The 25051-nt window shown below is 40.0% G+C and overlaps 1 protein-coding gene across 4 annotated transcripts in view; it reads right to left on the reverse strand.

The window, feature by feature from the left end:
- Positions 1 to 25051, reverse strand: part of nbas (NBAS subunit of NRZ tethering complex) — a 175070-nt gene that overhangs the window by 87367 nt on the left and 62652 nt on the right. For all 4 annotated transcript variants that reach the window (XM_005914315.3, XM_042226834.1, XM_005914316.3 and 1 more), the window contains exons 32-39: positions 22805 to 22917; positions 19771 to 19884; positions 14354 to 14467; positions 10845 to 11002; positions 9218 to 9301; positions 7103 to 7276; positions 6412 to 6525; positions 5210 to 5333 (exon numbers count right to left, since the gene is read on the reverse strand). In XM_005914315.3, coding sequence (XP_005914377.1) covers positions 5210 to 5333; positions 6412 to 6525; positions 7103 to 7276; positions 9218 to 9301; positions 10845 to 11002; positions 14354 to 14467; positions 19771 to 19884; positions 22805 to 22917 — 995 coding nt within the window. The remainder of the gene's footprint in view (positions 1 to 5209; positions 5334 to 6411; positions 6526 to 7102; positions 7277 to 9217; positions 9302 to 10844; positions 11003 to 14353; positions 14468 to 19770; positions 19885 to 22804; positions 22918 to 25051) is intronic.

A 25051-nucleotide genomic window follows, 5' to 3' on the forward strand; every position in this document is an offset into this window, starting at 1 on the left:
CCGGCAGACTCACAAGGTGAAAACAACACCAGCCTTTATAAGAAAGATTAGATTGAGATTCACTACAGGCCTCAACAGGTCTATAAACAAAGCAGACTAAGTACTTAACACAAACTTAACTAAACTAAGCTATTTGCATTGCATGAGTAAAAGAAGGTAGTAAAAAAACGTGAGATTCTATTGTGATGGGACGGCGCCTATGAGTTCTATGATCAAGTCTAAATTATATTAAAATAGTATATATACATAATATATATACACAAACACAAATACATTAAAAAAATAAAACAGAATATGTATGAAGGGCGTCAAGTAGCAGGCTGATCGCCCCTCTTTTCTTCCTGCAAGTAGATATGGCTCAGACCAAACCCATCTATGATCGTAACCTTAGTTCTGGTTTCAATCACACCTGCGGTTGTTTTGTAATTTGGTGATTTGATCTTGCACTTTCAGGCCTACAATATATAGATGAACTGACTAAACAGTTGGTTATACAGTTTATATATCGGCTTTTTAAGCTTGAGGCTTCTTCTTTTCATATTGCAAGTTTCATCTTATTATTTCGATCTATATGAACCTCATACAAGTTATTGTATAAAGCAGCTACAGAAGAAAACAACACCTGATACACAGTATATACATATGACAGACCACGGTAAATGCTTCCAACATGTATTCCACAGTCGCAGTCTTCTGAAGCATAATGAATGTAATGTGATTTTATATGTACAACGTTGTATATCTAATGAAAGGCAGGCTTTCAGAGCACATTCTAATACATGAACTGGCATTTATTTAATCTTACTGATCAATCAAAGTGCTTTACGGGGTTCTATACACTTGAATCACTCACATCCAAAGACATTTTAGAAACATCATTTAACCTCCAGTTTATATGTATGCATAACTTTGGACTGTGGGAGGAAGTCAGTGTACTGGGAACCAGGAACTTTCGCGTAGTGAGGTGATAGCATAACTACTGAAATGCCGTGCCTTCTACTAAGTTTTCCCTTATGAGCATAAATGAGTCTTTGAGGCTTATTTGTAGTTATTCAGATACAAGTATGGTATTATGTGACACAACTTAAATGCCTTTCAACTGCCATGGCGACACACACACTAACCCCTACATTGGGCAGATGGCTGCTTAGCCACTGAAATTTCCGCTTCTATAACTCAGTACTCTGGACTTGAAAGCCCATCATGAACTGACCATGCCAAAGTACTCAGAATCACTGGCAGGGCAACAGGGCTGTCATGACTGGTAATGGGACTGAAGTTTTTCTGTTCTTTTTTTCCTGCCAATATTACATAAACACAGCATTAAAAATCCCAAACAGAATCACAAAGATTTTTTTAAAACACTGAAATGTTTGCTGCACGATCACCATTTAAAATTTACTTTTAAAATTCTGCATTCACGTGCAGAACTTGTGAACTTGTGGGGTTTATGGTGGTACAGCAGCAGCAAACATTTAATGATTGAGAACTAATTGGTATGCATATTGATTAGCTTTTCATAAGTGAACAAAAACTAATCCCATTCAGAGTTAGCACGAGTATGAAACTGGGAACCAGTCCATGTTTATGCAGTGCCCCTAAGGCTGATGGGTTTTGGAGTGTCTACAGAGCTCTGGGCACAAGGATGGAGTCAACCCAAACAGCTTCCCTCTAGGCCACAATAGTTAGACACAATGAGACCAAAAACACACAACAGCACTCGCATGATTACAATTAAAAATATGTAGATGAACTCGATAAATTCCAAACACTGTAAGCGCACGGATGCTCTCAGTTAATCAATCACCAACAAACATACTCTGAGGAAACAGCGGGAGGCAGCAGAGAGGATCAGACAGAATCACTTTGTAGTCTGAGACCCAAGGATAACAGAAGCCTGCGTTGGTGATAAGAGCCCGAGACAAAATGAAACAGACAGAGAAAAGTAGAGCATGGACACTGGGAGGGAGACAGAGGCAGGGCACAGGAAGAGTCACACTGTAGAACAAAATGCACACTAATATGCATATGTGCACACACATGGTTGGAAGGGCATGGCTGAAGGTGCACGCCGTTGCATGTGCGAGCAGCAGCGAAGTAATGAACTAGTTTAAGGACAAATAACAGCTCTCTTAAGCAGTGTGCCCACCCTTCTCCTTTGCTCGTTTTTCTCTCCCCTCCTCTCCTACCCCACGGGTTTCAATGAGCTACACCTCAGAATGAGCTGATTACACGCCTCTCTAAAGCTACAGATACCATCGGGACAGGAATTACCAGAGGGGTAAACACACACACACAGACACACACACTAAATAGATAACCCTGCCTTTAAAGCATACAACATTTCTTCTTGTGAGTGAGTGTTTGTGTGTGTGTGTGTGTGTGTGTGTGTGTGTGTGTGTGTGTGTGTGTGTGTGTGTGTGAGTGAGTGCAGAGAAAGTGATAGAGACAACACACAGAAAAGTGGGTGCATTAGATGGGCTGTTTTTGTGTGTCTGCATCCATCCACACACACACACACACACACTCCTGCTCCTGTGTCAGCTAAATCGAGCACATTGTTAGTAGGTCGGTGAGACACTAACCTATTACTATTTCACCTGTGCAGGCAGTGTGGGGAAAAACAACTGATTAGAGCCTGGTCAACATTTGGCAAATGGCAGCACTCCATGCTGTGTGTCAGTGGAGTTTGGAGTCATGTGTGCAAATATGTGTGTGTGTCTACCTCTCTCTTTCTCCCCACTTGTCTTCACATCAAGTGCTTGTGTCTGCACCTTACTCAGCTCAATCCCATTGAGTCACTTTCCACTTGTGTCATCATTAATTACCTCCAACTTATCTAGGCCAGGTGAAAAATCGATATATTTATTTTCTTAAAGGCCATCTCCTAGTCTGTTTTTTAAGGACAGCCAGCGCGGCGGGCCGACACACCAGTCATTAATCGAAGGTTGTTATCGGACGCGATGCTGTCCAGAGTGGCTTTTCTCTTTCTCGACACGTCGCACTCTGCAGCTGCTCCGAAGGGAAGGTGACTTTTAAGAAAAGAGAGATATTCATTTGAATGACAGCGGCAACTGCAGAGAAGTTGGATTTGCTGAAAAGTGTGGATGTGTGAAAATGTGAAAATGTGACTACAAGTGTGGAATTTTACATGCATTTGTATTACATGCAGACACACACACACACGTTTGTTTTTGTAGTGTCATTGATTTTCGCGAGCAGTTGTGATCCATCATGCAGTGTGGCCTTGATGTTTTGACTTGATGCTATCTCTCTAGTATCTCTGCAGTGATGCAGCATTATTTACTGATGCGGTGGGATGCGTGCGGATACATTAATTAATCAGTGAGGCTATTCTTCCCGTGTTGTCCCCTAGTCGACCATATATGGGCTCCCAGGCTAAGATAGATGAGAAGAGGAGAGGGCAGGGTGTCAAGGAGGAAGCCAACTACGCTGTGCAAATACCATCCAGCTTCACTAAGATGGAGCACTGAGGAAAAAGCTAAGTTAAACAAAATTCAGCCTCAATCAAACACTTAGAAGCTGCATTATCATAATAATAATTTGAAATCCTGGAAAAAATTTTTACAAGCAACCTGACAGTGGAGATCTTGCCAAATCAATGTACCAATAACTACCATTTCAAATTTAAATTATACAGCAAAAACTGTGGTAAGCACATTGACTTAGTGAGCAGCGACAGACAAGGTCAAAAAGTCTGAACAACTAGCCCTCAAAAACCCTCAAAAACTCCACTCAGATTCAGCCTGATTCCAAAATCCAATCTGGAGTAGAATTGAGTTGTAGTACACCAAGAATAATAAACAGTGAGGTTATAAATTTTATTAAAGGTTGGTTATGAAATTAGAAGTCAGAAACCCTGAATACCAAAAATAAATCAGAGGCTCGGGTTGGAGAAAGAAGCTTCTGCTGATGCAAAAAAAGTTCTTGCAAAATGGAAACCAGGAATTGTATGAGAGTTTATAATTGAGAAGTCCGCCATCCACAAATTGTGCGTAGATAAAAATGATTCAGTACTGTGGCTACTCCCCCTGGAAACCCTTTCCTGGCTAAAGCACTCAAACATAGTGCTCAGTGTAGGAAGCAGAAAAACAGGCAAAGACAAAGAAAGAGAAAGACCCAGGAAACAGACTTCATCCAGAAGAAATGGCAATAAAGAAACAAATTCCAGACTTTACCATACTATTATATGGCAATATATTTGTTGTATAAACTCAGTGGCTACTTTGCTCAACGGCTTGTTAACACAAATACCTAAATAGCCAATCACATGAAAGCAACTCCCTGCTTTTAAGCATGTAAACAAGATGAAAAGAACCTGCTGAAGTTCATACGAAGCATCAGAGCAGGGAAGAAAGGTGATTTAAATGGCTTTGAACGTGGCGTGGTTAAGGCCAGGCGGGCTGCTCTGAGTATTTGAGAAAACACTGATCTACTGGGATCAGCAGTTTCCACCATCTCTGGGTTCACAGAGAATGATCCGAAAAAGAGAAAATGTCCAGTGAGCGGCAGTTCCGTGGGAGAAAATGCCTTGTTGATGCCAGACTTCTTTGAGCTGACAGGAAGGAAACAGTAATACAAAGAACAACTCGTTACAACCAAGAGACCATCTTTGAATGCAAAACACATTTAACCTTGAAGCAGGTGGGCTACAACAGCAGAGGAGCACATTGGAAGCCACTCTTGTCAGCTAATAACAGGTCAGATATACAACACTGTCTTCTACATCAGCGGTTCAGGCGTCTGCTGGTGATGGTGTAATAGTGTGGGGAATGTTTTCTTGGCACACCTTGGGCCACCAAATGCTTAATAGATACTGAGCATTGTGTAAACACCACAGGCTACCTGAGTATTGCTGCTGACAGTGTACACATCATTTGATGGCTGCTTAGAGGAGAACATGCCACAAAGCTCAAATAATTTCAAACTGGTTTCTTGAACATAATAATGAGTTCACTTTACTCAAATGGCCTCCACAGTCACCACATTGCAATCCAGTAGAACACCTTTGGGATGTGGTAGAATGGGAGATTGGCATTTAGGATGTATTGCCAGCAAATCAGCAGCAACTGTGTGATGCTAACACGTCAACATGGACCAAAATCTCTGTTTCCAGCAGCTTATTGAAGGCAAAAGTAGGTCCAACCCGTTACTAGAAAATCTATGTCTATGTAGGCCACATGCTTACCTTCTGTAGCAGGAAACGGGGTTTTTCCCTCAGTTTTTGCCTCAGCCAGTTTTCCAGTCCTCAACAAAACCTCAGCAAAGTTTTCTGCAGGCACTTCTTTGTAGAATGAATACACATCTTGACTCTAAAAGAAAGAATGACAAAGGAAGAGTGATATAGTACTTTTCTTTATATTAAGGCAACCCTCCCTCCCCATATCTGAGCAGACTAGAAAAAGCACGGCGAGACATGATGAAGATGACTGAATATCTTCATTCTCAAGGAGTCAGACAGATGAGAGACTGAGTGAACAAATGAACTTCAGAGCCAAGTAAAGCTTTTCAAAACCAGGCCCTTTTGAAAAGTCATTTATAGGTTTCTTGTATACAAGTTATTTCTCATGTGTCTGAGTGGCGGACAATAAAGTTTCTGCTCTTGCTCGGTCTCAGAGCTATCGCTTCAACGCAGAGTGTGTCCTGTCTGTCTTCGCCACTCTGTCTCTATCCATCTTTCAGTCCCGTTGCATTTGTCTCTCTTTCTCTCTCAATCAGTCTCTCCTCAATCCTCACTCCCTTCATTGCAACTGTTAAGGTAAAAACTAATCCCATTGATCAGCCAGCTCATGGGCAGATGGATGTGGGGAGTAATTATTGGTAGATGGATGATGGAAGATGGATGGATGCTGGCGATGAAGTGAAGGAAGGGATTTGGAGAAGCCTATTAAAATGTCATAAGAGGAGATGTATCGGCCTTCTCCGTTTCCCCTCCCGTCCGTTCTTTCAGCTCTCCGTATGATTTGTGTCTCTGAGTAAAAAGCCCAGTCATAGCCCAGAGGCAACCACTTCCCAGGTACAAAGGTCAATCTACTCCTTTTCTTACTTTTACTCTTTTGAATCCCTATAATTCCTTCTGTTGACATTCTTTTCTTTTGGATTATTTTTAGCATCATACCAGTAGTCCAAGGTCCCTTCTGTTAGTACTTGGCATTATAATTGTTCAGTCTGAAATCAATATTCATTTTGTCTCAACACTGCTTTTTAAAGAATGTATAAGTCATAGCAAGAAAATCTAATTAATTGCCCAGTCATAAGCCTACTCATGCAGTTTTTGCTGTAATTTGAAAGGATGCCCTGGGGTGAGAAAACAAAACATAAGAAGAAAGTAGGTTGATAAGAATGTACGAAGCAAAGAGCTACGAGAAACACTGGTCTTAAGCCACTCACCGTGTCTACATAGGGATCCTCAATGAGATCCTGATAAAAGGGGCTGCAGCCTTGACGCTCCAAGTTGGCGTTCTCACATGCCCCTTCCTGGCTAGTGGCTCCTGAACCACGACCCTGAGGAGCCATCAAAACATCATTAAACTTTCACAACATGCCCTCAACACTGTCATATTTTTTCCCTGTCCCACAGCTAACATCCATGCAATTTTTCCTCTTTCTTTAGAAAGCCGCAATCACGATCACCCCTCCCAATTGCTGCCAACACCAGAGACGCCATCAATCTCCACCCGGGCGACCGTCGGGCCCGTGCAGCCACCAGATATTGAAATATTCAACAGGAGGGCCAATTAATTATGCAGGAGATGAGCTCTTGATTGGTTATTTTTGAAGTCTGCGAGCAAAAGTATGTGAGGTATGGGAGTGCAGACAGACATGAGATCTGTCTATGCAGCCCATTAGTCTGTAGAGTTAAAAACAAGGCGGATACATCCATAACCGCTGCTACGCTGTTGCTGGCTAATTGATCATGATTATTACACAGAATATAAATACATTTATATTAGTAAAATGCATAGAAACTGTATTTTTTAAACCTACAAGGTGGTAAGTGCACCCATTAAGAACTTTACAAAAAAAAATTCTTCATCTGCAGCGAAGAGTTAATAAAACAACACAGTCGATGGATTCTTACATGCAGCGGCCGGAGGTAATTGAGTGAGTCCTTCCACCAGCGGTGGTCACTGACTGCAGTCAAAACAGCCTTGGTATTCAGTCCTGTAGTAGTCAGGACTTCCATGGTCTTCGCTGTAGTCCTGTGCAGGAGGTCTCCTGCTGTCCCCACAGAGGAGCCCACATGAGGTTGGGGCTGAAGAGAAAGAAAGAGAAGAAAAATTAATGGCAAACATATTCTACTGTGTCACTCTGGAGCCTTTGAGAACAGTGTGCAGCATACAACACCTCCTTTTTGTAAATAAAAACACAGCATCACTCGATCGGCACTGCTAGATTAGCCCCATGAATATTGTATTCTATTTTTTATTAGGTACTTCTGAGAAGCCATTTTAATAAGTGCAGGGCTCTTTTTCTTTTACTGGTTTATTTATGTAGTGCATAGAGGAATTACAATATGCATTCAAGCAGGGCCCTTCTGGTTCTGAAACACACATTCTGTATTGCGTGTTTGTTCAGAAAACTTTCCAAAAGTCACACAGGCAGAGGAAAATTCTACACAGATGTAGAACAGATTCATAATACAACAAGTATTTCTGTGGTTTCTTGAACTTTCGTCACTAAGATTATACAACTGAATTAAAAATGTTATTCAGTGATTCGCTCCTTGACAAAGCAAAAGCTTCCTTCTTAAAGCAACAGCATTTATCTCATCTAACACAGAGTTAGATGAGACAATCCACTCGAAACACACCTAGTATATATCTTAGAGGCACACCACTGTATGGGCTGAAGATCAGTGCTGGCTAATTTCAGCTCATCTCAAAATAAGATTATAAGTTTTATGTTGGCTAAACACTCAAAGATGAGTGATAAAGAGTTATGACTTTTATCTCAGCAATTTTGACTATTTCGAAGTTCTAAGACAACAGAACCTTGAAAATAACGCTTGAATTATGTTTGTTTTTTCTCTAAATTTTTTTCCTTAGAATTTCCACAAAAGTTAGAATTTAAAAAAAGCAGAATTCCAAGAAAAAGGTCAGAATTCTGACACAAGTCCTGGGTTTCTGACTTATTTTTCCTTCAGATTTCTACAGTCAAAATTATGATCAAAAGAATATTTTGTCCTAATTTGCTTCCATATCCCAGCCTTTCTATATCCTTCCATGCTTATAGAAACCAAACAAAACTGTTTTGGACTTCTTAGTATCTCCACTTTTTATTAGCTGGTGAAACAGAGCATCTGCCACCTAACCCACATTTTTCAGATATAGATAGAGTGCTTCAGAAGTGGTCTATTTTGTTGACTTTGAACAGAGTAAGGTAGTCAAAGAAGCTGTCACAGTTAAGTCACAATTGTGGTATTTGTGTTCTGTTGGTCTTTTGAACTACCCCTCTCAAAGCAGCGTCAGTATTTAGTTATTAATCCTCTCTGAGAGCTTCCTCTTCCACAAAAATCTTTAACATTTAATATTTGGAAATGAAAGTTGCAATCCTTTTGCAATGTAATGTACATTAATAAGTACACTACAAAATTCAATAAAGTACTGTTTTCTATACATTTGAAAATCTTTACAAAGCCATCTTGGGAGATCCAGTGGGCTGGAGCCAAATCATTTAGTGCCTTTCATCAATACTTTATTTAGCAAGGGATTAAGGGTAAGAGCATGAAATAAAGAAAACATATACGCATGATAAAAAGATATAATAAAAGCCAGCTATTCAGTACATACACATACACAGAAAGCTGCATAAATACATGCCCACGGTGCACATACAGAACACATTTGGGCAGCTTAAACATATACAAGTGAGGGACATCAATATAATAATAAAATGATAACAGACAGCTTCAAATGAGCACCTATTTGCACACAAAGGGGGATGAAATGCAAGTCATGAAACATTAACACCCACTCACGGCATCATAAAGCTGGCAGTGCTGAGGGGAGGAGAAAGGAAGGCATAAATAAAACAAGGGAGCTGAGGACCGTAACACTAGATTTACACCTCATCAAATATGGAGCGGCAGGAAAACACACAAACTGAACAGGACAGAAACAAACCCACACAGGGATAGAGGAGGCATGTGATGGAAAACAGAATGAGGGGGTTGTAAGGAAAAAATTACATTTACCTTTAAAGAGTCTGTCTCGTCAACTTCTCGTCCGGTCTCTGTATTTACAGGCTCCATCTGATAGTTAACAGCCTGGTACAACACCTGCAGGATAGAGGGAGGAGGAAAACAAGAGATTAGAGCTATTTTGCCAGAAATAACAAATTCGGTTTCCTCCATATTTGAGATGATTTAAGCTTTTCAACATGGTGTGCTGTCATGCGGAAAGTAACTATAAGACTGGTACACTGTGGTCATAAAGGGATAAGTGTGTTCAGACTAAAAAGTCAAGAAGTATGCCAAAAATATAAGGCAGGATGGATCCATGCTTTCTTGTCAGTTACCCAAATTCTGATCCTCCTATCTGAATGTTGCAGCACAATAGACCAGGCAATCTTTTTCCAATCTTCTGTTGTTCTATTTTGGTGAGCTGTGCAAATTGTAGCCTCTCTTTCCTGTTCCTAGCTGACAGGAGTGACACCTGTAATGCTCTTCTGTTGTTGTAGCCCATCTTTGCGTGTTGTCCGTTCAGAGATCCGTTCTTCTGGATCCCTTGGTTGTAACCAGTGGTACAGTGAGTTACTGTTGGCCTTCCTATCAAGTCTGGCCATTCTCCTCTCATCTCTGGCACAAACAAGGTATTTTTGTCACAGCACTGCTGCTCACTGAATATTTTCTCTTTTTCAGACCATTCTTTGTAAATCCCAGTAGATCAGCAGTTTCTGAAACACTCAGACCAACCAACAACCATGCCACATTCAAAGTCACTTAAATCATCTTCCCCCATTCTGACGCTCTGTTTGGACTTCAAGAAGTCATGACCTTGTCTACATGACTAAAAACACAGAGTTGCTTCCATGTGATTGGTGATTTAACGTTTGTATACTGTATATGTATACTAAGGTCTAATTATCTTATTTATCTTAAAGGTCCTTGACTCACAGGCTTGGGAGGCACTTTTATTGTTGTCTACATTGATCATTTAAAAACTTCCTTAGCAGTCCTAATTTTACTGCTGTTCTATCAAACGTCTTTTTTTAAACTGGCTAATACAAAAAAATGTGTTTACGTATCACCTCTACCTGCTTTGTCACTATAGCAAAGCCGCTCCTTTAAAGGCACAAACACATGAAGTAAACAGTAAATTATTTTAGTAGTAACGGCAACGATATTCCTATGAACGCGTTTGAAAAGCTACTCACACATCTTACCTAAATCTTAAAAAGATGTCTGTTCAGCTTATGCTATGCTTATGCTAACGTATATCCAGCCCCATATATAAATTAAAGGACTTGTTCTCATATTTTTGTTGCTACAGTAACTGCTTGTTAATACTGGACAACCAACCTGTGGTTTGCTGGTAACCCTCTTGTATATTTCCCCCTTCACTCCCATTAGCAGCTGTAGTGTCTCACTACTGTCATATGCGCCCACTTTGCTCTACCACTGGTTACTTCAATTTTCATTCTTGGAAGCCTTCAACTTTCCCACCATCACAAATTCTCTTCTTGCACGTATTTGCTTCAAAAGCTCACTATACAAACCATTTTCATTTTGGACACACATGAAAGGGCAAACAAAAAGACAGCAGCAGCCAAACATGAAAACTATATAACAATGCTGTTAATAAACCGCCTGGCTGGTTTACCTGAGTTTGTAGGTCACTGGAGGCGGCCAGGAGGCCGTGGATGCTGTCAGGGGGGCAGTGTGTGAGAGAGAAGGCTAACAGTTCTTGCCGGGCCTCCAGGTTTCCATAACCGTCACACTGACCGAGCAGACTGCACACCTCCCATGCTGGACTGTAACCTGGAGGGAAACAAAAAGAGAATGTAACTACAAGATCAAGTCCAATCAAGACATAATGACAAAGCATCAAACACAAAATGCATATTGTAAAATAATCTGCGAATATCCAGAACATTAAAGCAAAGAACAGAATCTAAAAAGTACAGGGTGGGCCATTTATATGGATACACCGTAATAACATGGGAATGGTTGGTGATATTAAAGTCCTGTTTGTGGCACATTAGTATATGTGAGGGGGCAAACTCCTCAAGATGGGTGGTGACCATGGTGGCCATTTAGAAGTCGGCCATCTTGGATACAACTTTTGTTTTTTCAATAGGAAGAGGGCCATGTGACACATCAAACTTATTGGTAATGTCACAAGAAAAACAATGGTGTGCTTGGTTTCAACGTAACTTTATTCTTTCATGAGTTATTTACAAGTTTCTCTTTGTTCACAGCCATTGACATGTCGAAGAGGTTAACACGTGAGGAGCGGATCGAAATTGTGTTGATATCTGGTGAACGCAGTAACCAGGTCACCCTACGAGACCACCCATCTCCCATGCTACAGTTAGCAAACTGCTTGCTAAGTTTCGTGAAACTGGTTCAGTGTTGGATTTGCCAAAATGTGGACGCAAGAAAACTGTCACTAATGAAGAAACATCAGTGGCTGTCCTAGCTTCATTCAGCAAGAGCCCACAGCGTAGCACTCGCCGCATGTCACTGGAGAGTGGCATTAGTCGAACATCCCTTCGGCGGATATTAGCTACTCACAAATGGCACCCTTACAAACTCCAGCTACTGCAGCATCTCAACGAGGATGACCCAGATCGGCGCACAGAATTTGCAGAATGGGCAAAACAAAAATTGGAACAGGACCCTCAGTTCACGCAGAAGATTTTGTTCAGTGATGAGGCAAACTTTTATGTGAATGGTGAAGTTAACAAACAAAACCACCGCTATTGGTCTGACACTAACCCACATTGGATGGATCCCTCCAAGACTGTTGGAACAACAAAAGTGATGGTTTGGTGTGGTATATGGGGTACAACGATAGTGGGTCCATTCTTCATCAATGGAAACCTCAAGGCCACTGGATATTTGAAATTGGCTACATATGTGTTTCCCTCTGTACGCACTGAAGCTGGCACGTTCCCTGAGTTTTTCCAGCAAGATGGTGCACCACCACATTATGGGTGCCAGGTCCAAGCATTCCTAGATGAGACAGTTTCCTGGAAAGTGGATTGGTCGTTATGGGCCAGCTGAATGGCGGTGTTGCTATCAGTGTGTGAAGAGTGGGAGAAGAGGGTTGCATTGACAATCCAACACAATGAGCAGCACATTGAACACATTTTATAAGTGGTCAGAAACTTGTAAATAACTCATGAAAGAATAAAGTTACGTTGAAACCAAGCACACCATTGTTTTTCTTGTGACATTACCAATAAGTTTGATGTGTCACATGGCCCTCTTCCTATTGAAAAAACAAAAGTTGTATCCAAGATGGCCGACTTCTAAATGGCCACCATGGTCACCACCCATCTTGAGGAGTTTGCCCCCTCACATATACTAATGTGCCACAAACAGGACTTTAATATCACCAACCATTCCCATGTTATTAGGTGTATCCATATAAATGGCCCACCCTGTATAAGCCAATCTTTAAGCCCTGACATTCAAATACTAATGCTATTTTACAAACATTTCTTGTAAGTAAACTATCACCTGAAACATATAAGCAACTGAGCTACATTTGTTCCAGCTTCATCATAGCCAGAAACCAACACGCCGCCTTGACTTCGTTTTTACAAACAGATTCAATTATTCCTGCTGTGTTCATAGAGAGAGAATACTGTTGCTTATCTGATTACACCCTCTCTCTCTCTAAGACACCTTTTTCTCATCTAAGCACTCTCCCATTACTCAGGACTGTAGAACAACACAGTGCAATTTAAGTTGTTTTTTTCCCCCTTGGACTTAATTTTTCTGTGGTGGAAAATATTACAGCATCAAACAAGACATCCCCACCCCCGTTGTCTCAGTGTTGAGAAAAATGATGATCGCTCGACCTTTCTGTCTCTTAGCTTAACACACTGCCTTCAGACTTGAAAACTGGACATGCTTGGACATCCAGCTCTCTTATGATTTCACACATTAAACTTGGATCAGTTTAAAAGTAGAAGTTTGCTCTCTGCGCAAGGTCTGTGGTGAAATCGTGCATGTTGCAGGTGGTCAGAGCAGGAGTTTAAAGGAAAATAGCGGCCTTGTACACTACCCCTTAGCCTCCTAGCAGACACACCTACAGTATAAATTTCAAAATCCTAAGTTACCTTGTTCTGACGTTATAAGATTTTCAGAAAACTTACTCTGAACTTCAGGTCAAGGCCACAGAGATTCAAACTCATCCAAGATTTTTAGTAGATGCACCTATGGTATCAATTTAAAGTTCCTACATCGTCTCGTTCTCGAGTTATCGCATTCATAAACTTAGGTGTCCTGAGTACAACTAATTAAGATGGCATAAACAAAAGAAGACTGATTGTGGCAGAAATAAAAATCAATTGAAACATTTTTATTTGACTTGTAGTGTCATCAGAGGCATCAAAAACTCTGATGGAGGTGGTTGATCCTAAAGACGTTCATATATAAAAATATTTTTAATATTCTGATGCGAGAACTGCAAGTGGGACCAGCTTTGTTCAGAGATGCTGAGGGAGTGTGCAGTGTGGGAGTTCAGTTGACTTCCAATGTTTGAACCTATAGCCAATTTTTAGACCACCACCAAATAAAGGTTTTATGACACAACTCCATTAAATTAATAGCATTGGTAATTACCAAAACCATTTTTATGTGTCTGTAATGTGTCTGTAATGGTTAATCCACTCTCTTTAAATTTGTTAAGCACTGTAGCTCATTTGACTGGATGTCAGTATACTTTGATATCACAGTCAATACGCCACCCAGGTATTTAAAACCAGGACACCCGTTTGATGCCAGTCAATGCCCATTGTTATCATTTAAATATCATTAATAATCCCTTTTCTCTCTGAAGACTTCTGTCTTTTTCCATTGTTCATCAACCTCAATGGATTTTGCTAAATGCTATTGCCTGTCAGTCTTCTTCTGTTCTTGTTATACTGCATGAGAGTTGTAACAAGCTTAATAATATTTAAAAAAGCTTCTTTTTAGTAAGGTTTTAACATGCAAAGTAATTAACGCCCCCGTCTAAGAGTGATACCAGTTATCAACAATGAGGTAAAACATTTCTCTCATATTTCAGTGGTCATTTTACTTAAATCCTACTTACATATCACATATATTATAGTTTCCCTAAAGCCTCTACTGGTCTGAGCACAGCTTCACAGTTACCTGCAGCCATGAGGTCCTGACAGTGGATGTACGACGCCTTGAAGTCCAGACATTGCAGAGCTTGCTCTGCAAGCAGGGTCAGCACTTTGCCTTTTCTCATTGCTTCATCTTCCCCTAGGCATGCAAACACAGATATTCATTTAAATGAGTACAAATGGATTTTTTTTTAAAGTCTTTTGAATTTGTTTTCTTAATCCTGACAAATGTCAACATTCAAAAACTAAACCGCAAATCTCATAAGGCTGCATATTACATACAGGATCTGTCTCAATGAATTTCATATTAAATTTCCCTCTGTGAGCAGACTCACACACAGGCTCTAGGTTGAAAAAAGAATATCCTCAAATATTAGCCGCACTGCAGTCAGGGCTTGAGACTACGTAATAATTGTCTACCACAAATGAGATTATTGCCATTTCTGTTCATCTCCAAAACAGGGTACGAAATAACAGTAAAATTACCACCGTGCTAAAAGGAAATCAGAGTTTGATATCTCAGTGTTCGTGAGATTGAGCGCGGTGTTAACATTCATGTGGCAGCTCAGGACAACCTTTGATCTGTGTGTAAGCTCTATAAACAAAAGGCAGAGGATGGGACGATCAAAAGAGGCATGGTCAGGAACAACTTCTGAATAAACCTGTGCGCTGAAGATCAAAGAACTGGCGTTGAGATGAAGAAATGTGATGGCACTGAATTGGTCGGTGGCTGTTTGTTTGTGCGTGTGTGCGTGCATGCGTGTGCGCGTGTGATGACAGAAATGCTGTGTTTACTGTGAAGGGAAAGAGGTGTTTGTCAAATATTTTCAGGGTGACTGGTGAAATGGCATCTTCAAAAGCTGTCAAGACCTCAATATAGACAAGGTTTGTGTATGTGTGTGGCGGCACATCTTTGTTCACCCTGTGCTCTTTTCCACCATTTTTTTTTTCTTTAAATCAAAACATTCCCTGGCATTTATTTCAAGTTGATCTAAAAATCAGACATCTTGGAAATCCAATTGAAACCTTTACCTGTCCTTGATGGTCCAACCAAAGACTCTAATGAAAATGTGCGAAAGAGGACAAATTGGAGCGTGTGTAGTTTAATCTAACCCTACAGTGGATTATAACAATCATCTACCCAAGTCGGAAAAATTTGCTACATTTGGAATATTATAATTAGCGATTACTTCATACATAAACAACGTTTGCACCTCTACGCCATAAAATGAAATGATTCATGGATCACTTTTTTGCAGGGGCAGGAACCGAACCCTAAGGGTTTTTAACCGGCGTGCTGGTGATACCTGCATTAAATATTCACCATAGAGCCCCAGAGCTACGCACCCTTCAAAAGCCTCCCTCCTGCATTTATTTATTTAAAAATTTGTTTATTGCTCTTCTCATCTCCCTTTGCCTCTTTTTTCCCACCCTTTCTGAAACCACACAGCGAGGGTTTCCTGCTGACAGAATGTGAGCAGCACAGACACAGAAATGCCACAAGACCAGTTAGCAGGTTTCCTTTAGCTGGTGACAGGCCTCAGAGAAAAACGACAGGACCATGAATCCAAGAGACAGAAGACAAAATAGGGAAGAAGCATGAAAGACGGACTCTTTTTTGTGTGTCTGTCTATCTTATATTCTTAAAAGATGAACAGTAAACACGGGCACAGAGGCAAAGGTAAAGTTTGTGCAGTTTGTGCAGAAAAAGGACATCTTGGTTTTCACTTTTTCAGCATTGGAAAAGTGGGGGTTGGAACTAAAATGGTCAAAGTATACAAGCTTCTACTATTCATGTTTTTTCTTGTAGTTCTCTTTCAAAAAAAAAATAAATAAAAAAAAGATTTGAAAGCACTGAAGTCGGCATGTCACATCTTGTGCATTAAATGGATTCCATTACAGTGTTGCCACATTCGCTAAAAATACAGCTCAGCGGTCTGACAAACATGCAGGAGATATGAAAAATACCACAAGAACATAAAGAATTAAATTGCTTTTGGTATTACTGCAAATACACTGCACAAGGATTTTTCGAGTCGAGAGTCTGTAAACGTGGTAATTCCTGAGGAATTTAAACATGACGGGATGAAGGACAGGGTAGAGTCGGACGACTTGAGAGAATGTATAGAGGAAGAGTGAAAATCTTAAGGAAATTAAACCTCTTTGCTGAAATGTAGTACATTAACCTTGTTTGATTTGTGACTGTAGTTTGTTGCTTTAAGTGCTGCGTTTCACATGGAAGGATTTGCAATGTGCACTGAGAATAAACTCCATTTCATTTCCCATTTTCTCGCACCTACTGCACATTCATTAGCAGTCAAAGACGTGCTAGGTTATGCAAAATAATTGGACTGAAGTCTGTCCTTTGGCTCAGTCTTTAGGCATAGCTCTTCGACAACTTCAGTTCTACTATTAGTATCATGTGGATAATAGCCAAAGTCTTGCAGATATTACAAATTACAAAACATGTGTCTGACAACTTTGAAGTAAAAAAGACGTCATTAAGATGAATACCCCCTACAAGTTTATGTCAACATTAAAAGACAGATCAATGCTTTTATATTTTGCAAGACTTTCAACCAGCATGAGACAATAAACAGCTTCAAAGAGGCTGACTAAGGGGTGCCTAGACAGTAGCTAAGACAGGCACAACAACTGAACATCTTAGAAGGAGAGAAGTTTTAAGTAGAAATCTCAATCTTGCAACTTCCACTTTCACAGGGGGTTTTGCCTGTTGATCCAGGGCTACGATCTATGAGACTGTAGACTAAAAATGGTTTCATGAGATATAAAAAAAGATATATATAGATATAATATATATATAAAACAACAAAAAATATTAATATAAAACAGATATATAAAAACAGTTATCTGCAGTTTTCTTTTTGATAAAATGGAGTTCTTTCTTCCCACCATCGCCAAGTGCTTCATCATAAGGTGTCTATTTACTGAGGTTTTCTCTCTAGTATTTTCGGTGTTTTACCTTATACAAGCTTTGAGGTGACTGCTGTTGTGAGCTGGTGCCGTACAAATAAAACTGTGCAAAAATGAATTAAACTGAATGTTCAGGGTTTTGACTATAGCAGAACACCTTCTGTAAGTATCAGGCCACAAACTATTCTGAGCCACTCGGCCTTTTGATTTCATGCACCAAATGAGAAGCATTTCTGTCACCTTAAACCTCCACAACTAGCTGCTTGTCACACTTACATATTCTACTAGGTTTCTGTTTTGACTTAATTGCCCTCCCCATAGTTATAGTTTAGAAAAGGGTGTCATAAATGGAGGTTGTCCTGTCATGTATCTTTAACCAGCCAATCAGCATATATTAGCAAAATAGTTTCTTTTTTTTTTAACCCTGTAAAAAAAAATAAAAAAAATAAAAAATCATAAAAATAAAAAATCATAAAAAATAAAAAATTCATGTTTCATCTTAATTTAGGCATACAGTCAATACTACATTTACCAAAATTCCAATTTCTAAACAAATTTGGCCACATCTATAAGAAGGTATAAATATTTATGTTAGCTTTTTAGCTGCTATTCACTGAGAATTCTCTGTGATCACACTCTAACTGCAGCCAATTCCAGTATAATGGGATTTAAAAAAAAGAGAACAGAGTCTCTGTAGATCAGCTGTCGTGCCAGTCTCATAAACAACTCATTGAACAGTGAATGCACTGTTGAGACTACATTGGAGACAAAATTACCACAAAACAAAATCAAGACTTCTTCAGGTAAACTTAAAACGTATAAATAGGCTGCCTTTCCAAGGCAGCAGCAGGCCTCTTGACAAAGTTTCAAATGCTGACATACAGACCTTATGGCCTTGTACAGAATCTGTCTCTTACTGTCAAACTGCATAATGCCTGACAGCAGAAAAAAAGGCAGTTTTGAGAGCTCACAAGGTAAGTCTGTTTGTTCGTTCAGTATACATACAATGCTGTGCAAAACTCTTGAGCAACCCTTCATTTCTTTTTAGTTTGCCAGGAAAATGTTGAATAGAAGCAGTGGTTTATTGAAATATACAGACATAGATGTAAATGCAGTATATAAGGCAAAAACAGAGCGTATACAATTCTAACGAGTTTGAAAGTAAATATTTGTTTCGACAACGTCTCTGTTAGACAGATTTATAATTTTTTCTCCAAGCAGTCTTCAGGAATAGTTTTCCAGGCTTCTTAAAGAACATCCAAAGCTCTTCCTTTGATGTTAGCTGACTTTTGTTTTGTGTTCTCTTGTCAAAATAATTCCACACTGACCATCAACCTTCAATAATGTTGAGGGCCCTGCTCTAGGTAAGTCGATCCATAACAGATAGTGTTGCATTGTGTTTTTATTGCTTTGTGTTGTTTTTTTTAATCCAGGTATTCTTTTACTACAATGGCAGTGTGTTTGGGATCATTGTCATGCTGACAAATAAAGCTGTACTAATCAGATGGTTTCTAGATTTTACTGCACGGTGGATCAAAATCTGACCACACTTTTCAGAATTCCATAAATTGTGAGAACACAGCAGACCCAAACCATGCTAGAGTCTCCACCATGTTTTACAGATGGCTCCAGACACTCACTGTAGTACCTCTCCCCGACATCCTCCCCGCATAACGACTAACTAAAAATGTCAAATTATTATTCATCACTTAATCAAACAGCTGACTTTCATTTCAGTGTCTTGTGTAATTTGGCATACCTCTGATACTCCTCACTTGGTGGGGTGTTTTTGGCCTACCACTCTTCTTTTGTCGTCCACTTGTCCAGTTACCTCAAATTTTCTAATGATCCACGGCACACCACACTGAGCTAGGTCAGGGTTTTGATGAATACTCTTTGGGAATCATCTTATTGGTGAAAGAAGACTATTTTTTATACCTGTCAAACTGTGTTATCTTTGACTAAACTAAAGAAATAGCCTAAAGATACAACTTAAAATGGGCTCTTCGCTAAGTTGTCTGTAAAACACTGGTTCATCCTTTGAGGGAGGCACCTTTTTATGCTTCAATGATTAATGGATCACTGTTAAGTGACTTATCAAAAAAAAACAAAAAAACTTTCCTCTGAAAATGATCAGGTACAAATACTGCACTAAAAATGAGTGAAAAAGCAGCCCATGTCCAAAAAAATAACTCTGAAAGCTCCTCATAAATCATGGAGAACAATTACTCAGGACCACTTAAAAAATACAAAACAATTTTGTTTCATGTTAGCAAAATATAAAGATAGTAGACCTGGCTGAGAACGTTTGCACAGTACTGTGTGTTTGCGTGCTTGCAAGCCATAAGCACACATAAATAAACCTCTTATGAAGATGGATTTTTCTTATGCTGGAAAACTGCCTCGATCTGGTTTATTGAAAATTATAGTCAAACACATTTTAGCTTGATAAAATTTAGAGTTAGAGTGCCTGATCACGTGTGAGTGTGCATGCGTGTCTGCAAGTACCTGAAACTCTGAGGAGTGAGGCCAGATTGAGCAGAGTGGTGGACTGCTTGTAAGCTGTGGAGCAGTGGGCGATGCACTCCTCCACGAGAGACAGACGGTCTGATCGCAGTCGCACTGGAGGGAACACGGAAGACAGCGGGGATGGGTTTCAGACTTGTTTTGCTAATTACTATATTCAATCTGGAACAAGTAAAGACTGATGACCAAGTGATAGGAAATTATGAACATTGAATGATAAAGCAGCAGATGTCAAGATGTCAAGAAAAATAATATAATGCTGTATAATTCATATGCATGTAGCCCAGCCCTAGTTCAGTGATAGACTGGTGGATACTGCTGACTTATTCTGCATAATTAAATATTATTAAAATTAGGGCGTGGATGTGTCAAAATTTCCATGTATCTTAGTGAGTATTAAAATTGTATGTGGTACGTGTTGAATAGTAATTTTAAAAAAACAGCAAAGTAAGCTTCAAAGAATAACAGATTAATGTAATTCATCCATGTGGGACCAATGACAAATTCAAGTGTCCAAAAAAAAACAAACTGTGTTTCTTCTCCTATGGGACGATTTTGCCCTGTTATACTGAAAATTGAACACATAGTTAACAAATATGGCAGTAATTGTTGGATGCAGCCACTTCAGAATTTAAAAAACAAAAACAAAAACAAAAACAAAAGAAAAAACTATATAACAAACCAAAATTGGACAAAAATATTGTGTGTACTTTAAAACATGAGTATACAGCAGTCATTCACATGCCAGTGCTAAAATATTATCTTTCATAAGGCATTTTGAGTGGTTTTAATATTAAAGGGGTTCTCTGAAGCATCTATCAGACCATGAGATAGTTGAAGCATTTGGTTTTGTGGCTATAATCCTTAAAAAAAAAAAAAAGCATGAGGGTGGTCTTAGTTATTTAATTAACTGTGGAACTTTTCAATATGTTGTACATTAGGAAGCATTGTGTTGTAGGTCATAAGAATAATTAGAATATATCCCAAATAAGTCCTGTAAATGAATGAGAGTCCTGTGTCTGAATCATTAAGTGTCACAGCCTTGTCCCTGTCACACACACTACCTGTGTGCCACACCACTGTGTAGAGTAGATGGTTAAGCCGCGGAGCCGTGCAGACACATTTCTTTGATTTATGACAGTAGTATTTCATTCCAATGAGTATGACTGTGTAAAAACTGAGACATATTGTGGAAATTGCTCTTATTTTTTTTCTTAAGATATCCGAGGCTGTTCATCATCCATTTTGTAAATGGATGGTTCATTAAGTGTGAACGTTTCCAGAATGTACTTCTTTACACTAAAAGAAAGTGAACTTTTTTTTTTTATTAATGCTGTAATATCACTCGAGATCCAATTGGGCTGCATGTGGCACAGAAACTAAAACAAACTTCATACTCCAGGTATATTATTTACAGTTTAAGTTTGGGATCTCCATGTAGTCCAATCTGCGAGAGATTTAGAAACTACAACAAGGCAAGCCTTTGATCTTTCACAAGCAGTCTCCAGTCTTAGATATTTCATACTCATTGCATATTGTTTGACATCATTTTTCACTGATAACAACCTGCAGCACATATCATCCCCGCAGGACAGTAGGGAGTTTGTGCTTTTCAAAAAAACCACCTCAAACATTTTCAGATGCATTTCCATTTTTCTTTAAAGTTGTATTGAAACCCTGAGAAATGCCATCTTTAGAGCCTCTGCAGGCCTCTGTGCACCCTGCTGAGGATCTTTATGGCTTTGAATGACTTTGGGCGAGGCCTAGAGGGAATTGTGGGTAGGGTGGTTTATATGAAGCATCGCCTTAGGCTCTATAGGAGGGCTGCAGGGGACAGCCTAAGATGGATTACCTATGTTCAAATCCTTCCGACTTCATATTTGTGCATGTTTATCTGTGAGAACGGGAACTTAGAGTAGAGCTATTACTTTGAGGAGAAAACGAAACTGTTCTTTTCAGTATGACCTTGATTCAAAGCCATGAATTCAATGTTCCCCTAAGCACTGATATTGACCTAAGACATAATAATTAATGCATGCATGTGTCACAATAAAACAAGATTTTCACATTTTCTTTTACAACAGTTTCTGTTTTTCTCCATTGCAGTGCTTCATTCTTTTTTCACTGTTTTTCTTTCATATTCTTCCAAAGCTCTGCCCTCTGCCCTTCACGTTAAGCAAGCAGTGAAAAGAAGAAGGGAAGTAGGGAGCTAGGAAAAAGAGAGAAAACCCCAGAGGTAAGTGATGAATGTAAAGAGAGGAAAAAAGGTGAGAGGGACGGAGAGCAAGAGAGGGAGGGAAGGAACGAGAGACCGTGCAATTTATGGCTCTCTCTGTCACAGTGGTTTTATACTGGCAGCTCGATTTGATGGGGGCAAAGGAGGGAGAGCACGGAGGCCTTGGGGGCAAACAACACCTCGCTGTAAAGGTGAGGCGATGAGGGGCCAAGCTGGTTTATTTTGGCGCCAAGGTTTTCTTTAAAAGGGAGGCAAGCCTGGAACCACAGATGTAGGGTGCCAGAAAAGAACGAAAGCAAGAACATGGAGGTGAATATAGATTGGTCAGCTTTACAGCTGAAGGATAAAACATTGTGTCCCAGAGTGTGTGTGTGTGTGTGTGTGTGTGTGTGTGTGTGTGTGTGTGTGTGTGTGTGTGTGTGTGTGTGTGTGTGTGTGTGTGTAAGACAGAGCACACACGTCCAAACTAAACACTTCATTCCTAATTAGGCCATTGGCCAGATGTTGTTTGCTCAACAGTCGATCCATAAATAACAATATATTTTGATACAGTGACAAGAAACAGCAACATATGGAGGAACGGAGAACGTGACAGCAGGGAGGGAGACAGGCTGGACAGTGAGCCGAGGCGATGGAGGTGGGGAACGGTGTGCTTTAATCGTCTATGAGAACATTTGAATGTCTAACCATTTCAAGCGCACCGACAACACATTCAGATACACACAAAAGCGCACATTTGAAATCTCCCAGCTTTGCAGACAGACAAACGCTTCATGCTACCTTGCAGGGGCAGAATGCTGACGTTGAAGTCTTCCAGCTGGCTGAGGGCGTTGATGAGGTCCAGTTCCTCTTGGATGGATGGAGGACAGTCTGTGATCAGCTGGAGACACCCCCTGATGAAGATAATAAGCAGTTAAAAACAGCAGGGAATGACTAATAATCTGTTCCATTGCTACCCAATCATATGACCTTGTGACACAAAGAGGAAGTCTGAATTTTAGGAGTACAGAAACTTAACTTTTCTAAGCACAGAAAGTGAAAATTGCTTAAATCTGTGCAAGCTGATGCACCTAAAAAGTGATGTAGTTACCTTCGGTCCATTTAATCTAACAGCATTGCAGAAAACTGTTGCAAAACATAACTTACCGCTTGACAAAATGAGTGGGAAGAACTAAAGGGGCTTTACTTAAATTGGTACACATTTCAGAGCTGTAGAAAAAAAGTGATTATCTAGCCTGAAGTCTGTGAAGTTTCAACATCATGATGAGAAACATGGCGACACTTTTCAAATGGATTTAAATACAAAGTCTAGACTAATTTGACAGATCTACAATAGAACAGTTTTCTCTTGAAACGCGAGCGGCACTCATTACCCTTAATAGGATTATGTAGCACATCATGCCGCATATATAACACTGAATTCGCAAATTGTGTGTGCCTGCAAGTGTATACAGAGCAAAGTAAAATATACCAGCGAGTGAAAGAGGAAGAAAAAAGCAAAATGATTAATTTGCAAATAGCACAAATCCCAGATAAAATAGCAGCTTAAGAGTTCTGACGTCAGCACCAGTTGAGCGGAGACGAGGGAACTTGTCCTTGGGATGTGTGTTCGCTCAAGAGAGTTTTACTCTCGTGGTGGGTAAACAAAGACAACTGACAGAAATGTCTCATAATCCTTGTAAGTGTAATGAGAAATGCAACCTCTACTTCTTAAAAACACAGTGACTCAAAACTGTTGAGTAGAGTACACACACGCGCGCACACACACACACTCTCTGGAAAGCACTCCACACGCAGCTCCCCACTCTTTGAGCATGGCTGCTGTTCCTGCCAGGAACAAGAGGTTTGTCCTGGCATGGATGAGAGCAGAGGAAAGGGCTGTGGATGGGCGAATGAGAGACAGAAAGAGGGCATACTGATTATGTACTCGTGCTGTGAAGTATCTCCAGGCGAGCGTGTGTGAGTGTGTTTGTGTATTGACACAGCCTTAGAAAAGACATCAGTGGGGGAAAAAAAAAAAATTATATATTTCGCTTTCAAGAGTCATGATGTGCTTTGCAGCATGTACACTGTGATTTCCAGATTAACTACTCTGTGCTAAACAGACACACGAGAACACAAGTTTGCAAAGAAGTTATCAATGGAGCACAGCAGCACAGACCTTGCCCTTCATTTGCACCAGAACATCAAACAGAAGTGTACTGACATCCTGGTTTTTTTTCCCATTTATCTTCCAACATTTCTGTGTCATATACACTCAGGTTCTTTCCTACTCACACGAGGACTTGTGAGAGGAGCTTTCACACGTACGACAGAAACAACCAGCAACAAAAAGGATCAAAATCATCCCTGCTGGGCCTACATCTGCCTTATCTCCCTCCTTTCTTTTTCCTCACTAAGATGTTTTAACAACTTAAGCATCAAGTCCTATCAAGACCCTACGAATTGTAGAGTAAAGACCCCACAATCTTAAAGAGACAATCAGGCAATTTCCTATCAGCAGCACTTGGTGAAGGCAGAACTTCCTTTTAACAGGAAGAGGCTTCCAGCAGAACCAGCAGAGCCAGGCTCATGGAGAGGCAGCAATCCCCGCTTAAGGGATGAGGGGAAAGAGAAGGTAAATGGTGAATGGACTGGCTCCTATACAGCGCTTTTCTACTCTGCATGAGTAGCAACCATTAAAAAAGTGCTTTATACATCCATACCGTTCATACATTCACATCCACTCACACAAGCATTTTTGCTATGCCTTTCTTCTGCATAGGTGATTTCTATCTAACATATATGGCATTCAGACTCCAGCAGCCACCAATCTCCCAATTAGTAGATGACCTGCTCCTGAGCTACAGGAGAAAACACTGGCAGCCACCAGTACAGTTTTACCTAGATACATTAGATCCACTAGCCTAGATGCACCCATGGTATACATTTGAAAATTCTAATTGATTTTCAGAAAAGTTGACCTCTAACCTCGACCCTGAGTTCAAGATCACTGAGATTCAAACTTGTTTCAGTTTTTTAGTAGCT

This window comes from Haplochromis burtoni, unplaced genomic scaffold, assembly GCF_018398535.1.
Source record: "Haplochromis burtoni strain Fernald_Lab_line unplaced genomic scaffold, NCSU_Asbu1 Contig_8, whole genome shotgun sequence".
NCBI classification, from domain to species: domain Eukaryota; kingdom Metazoa; phylum Chordata; class Actinopteri; order Cichliformes; family Cichlidae; genus Haplochromis; species Haplochromis burtoni.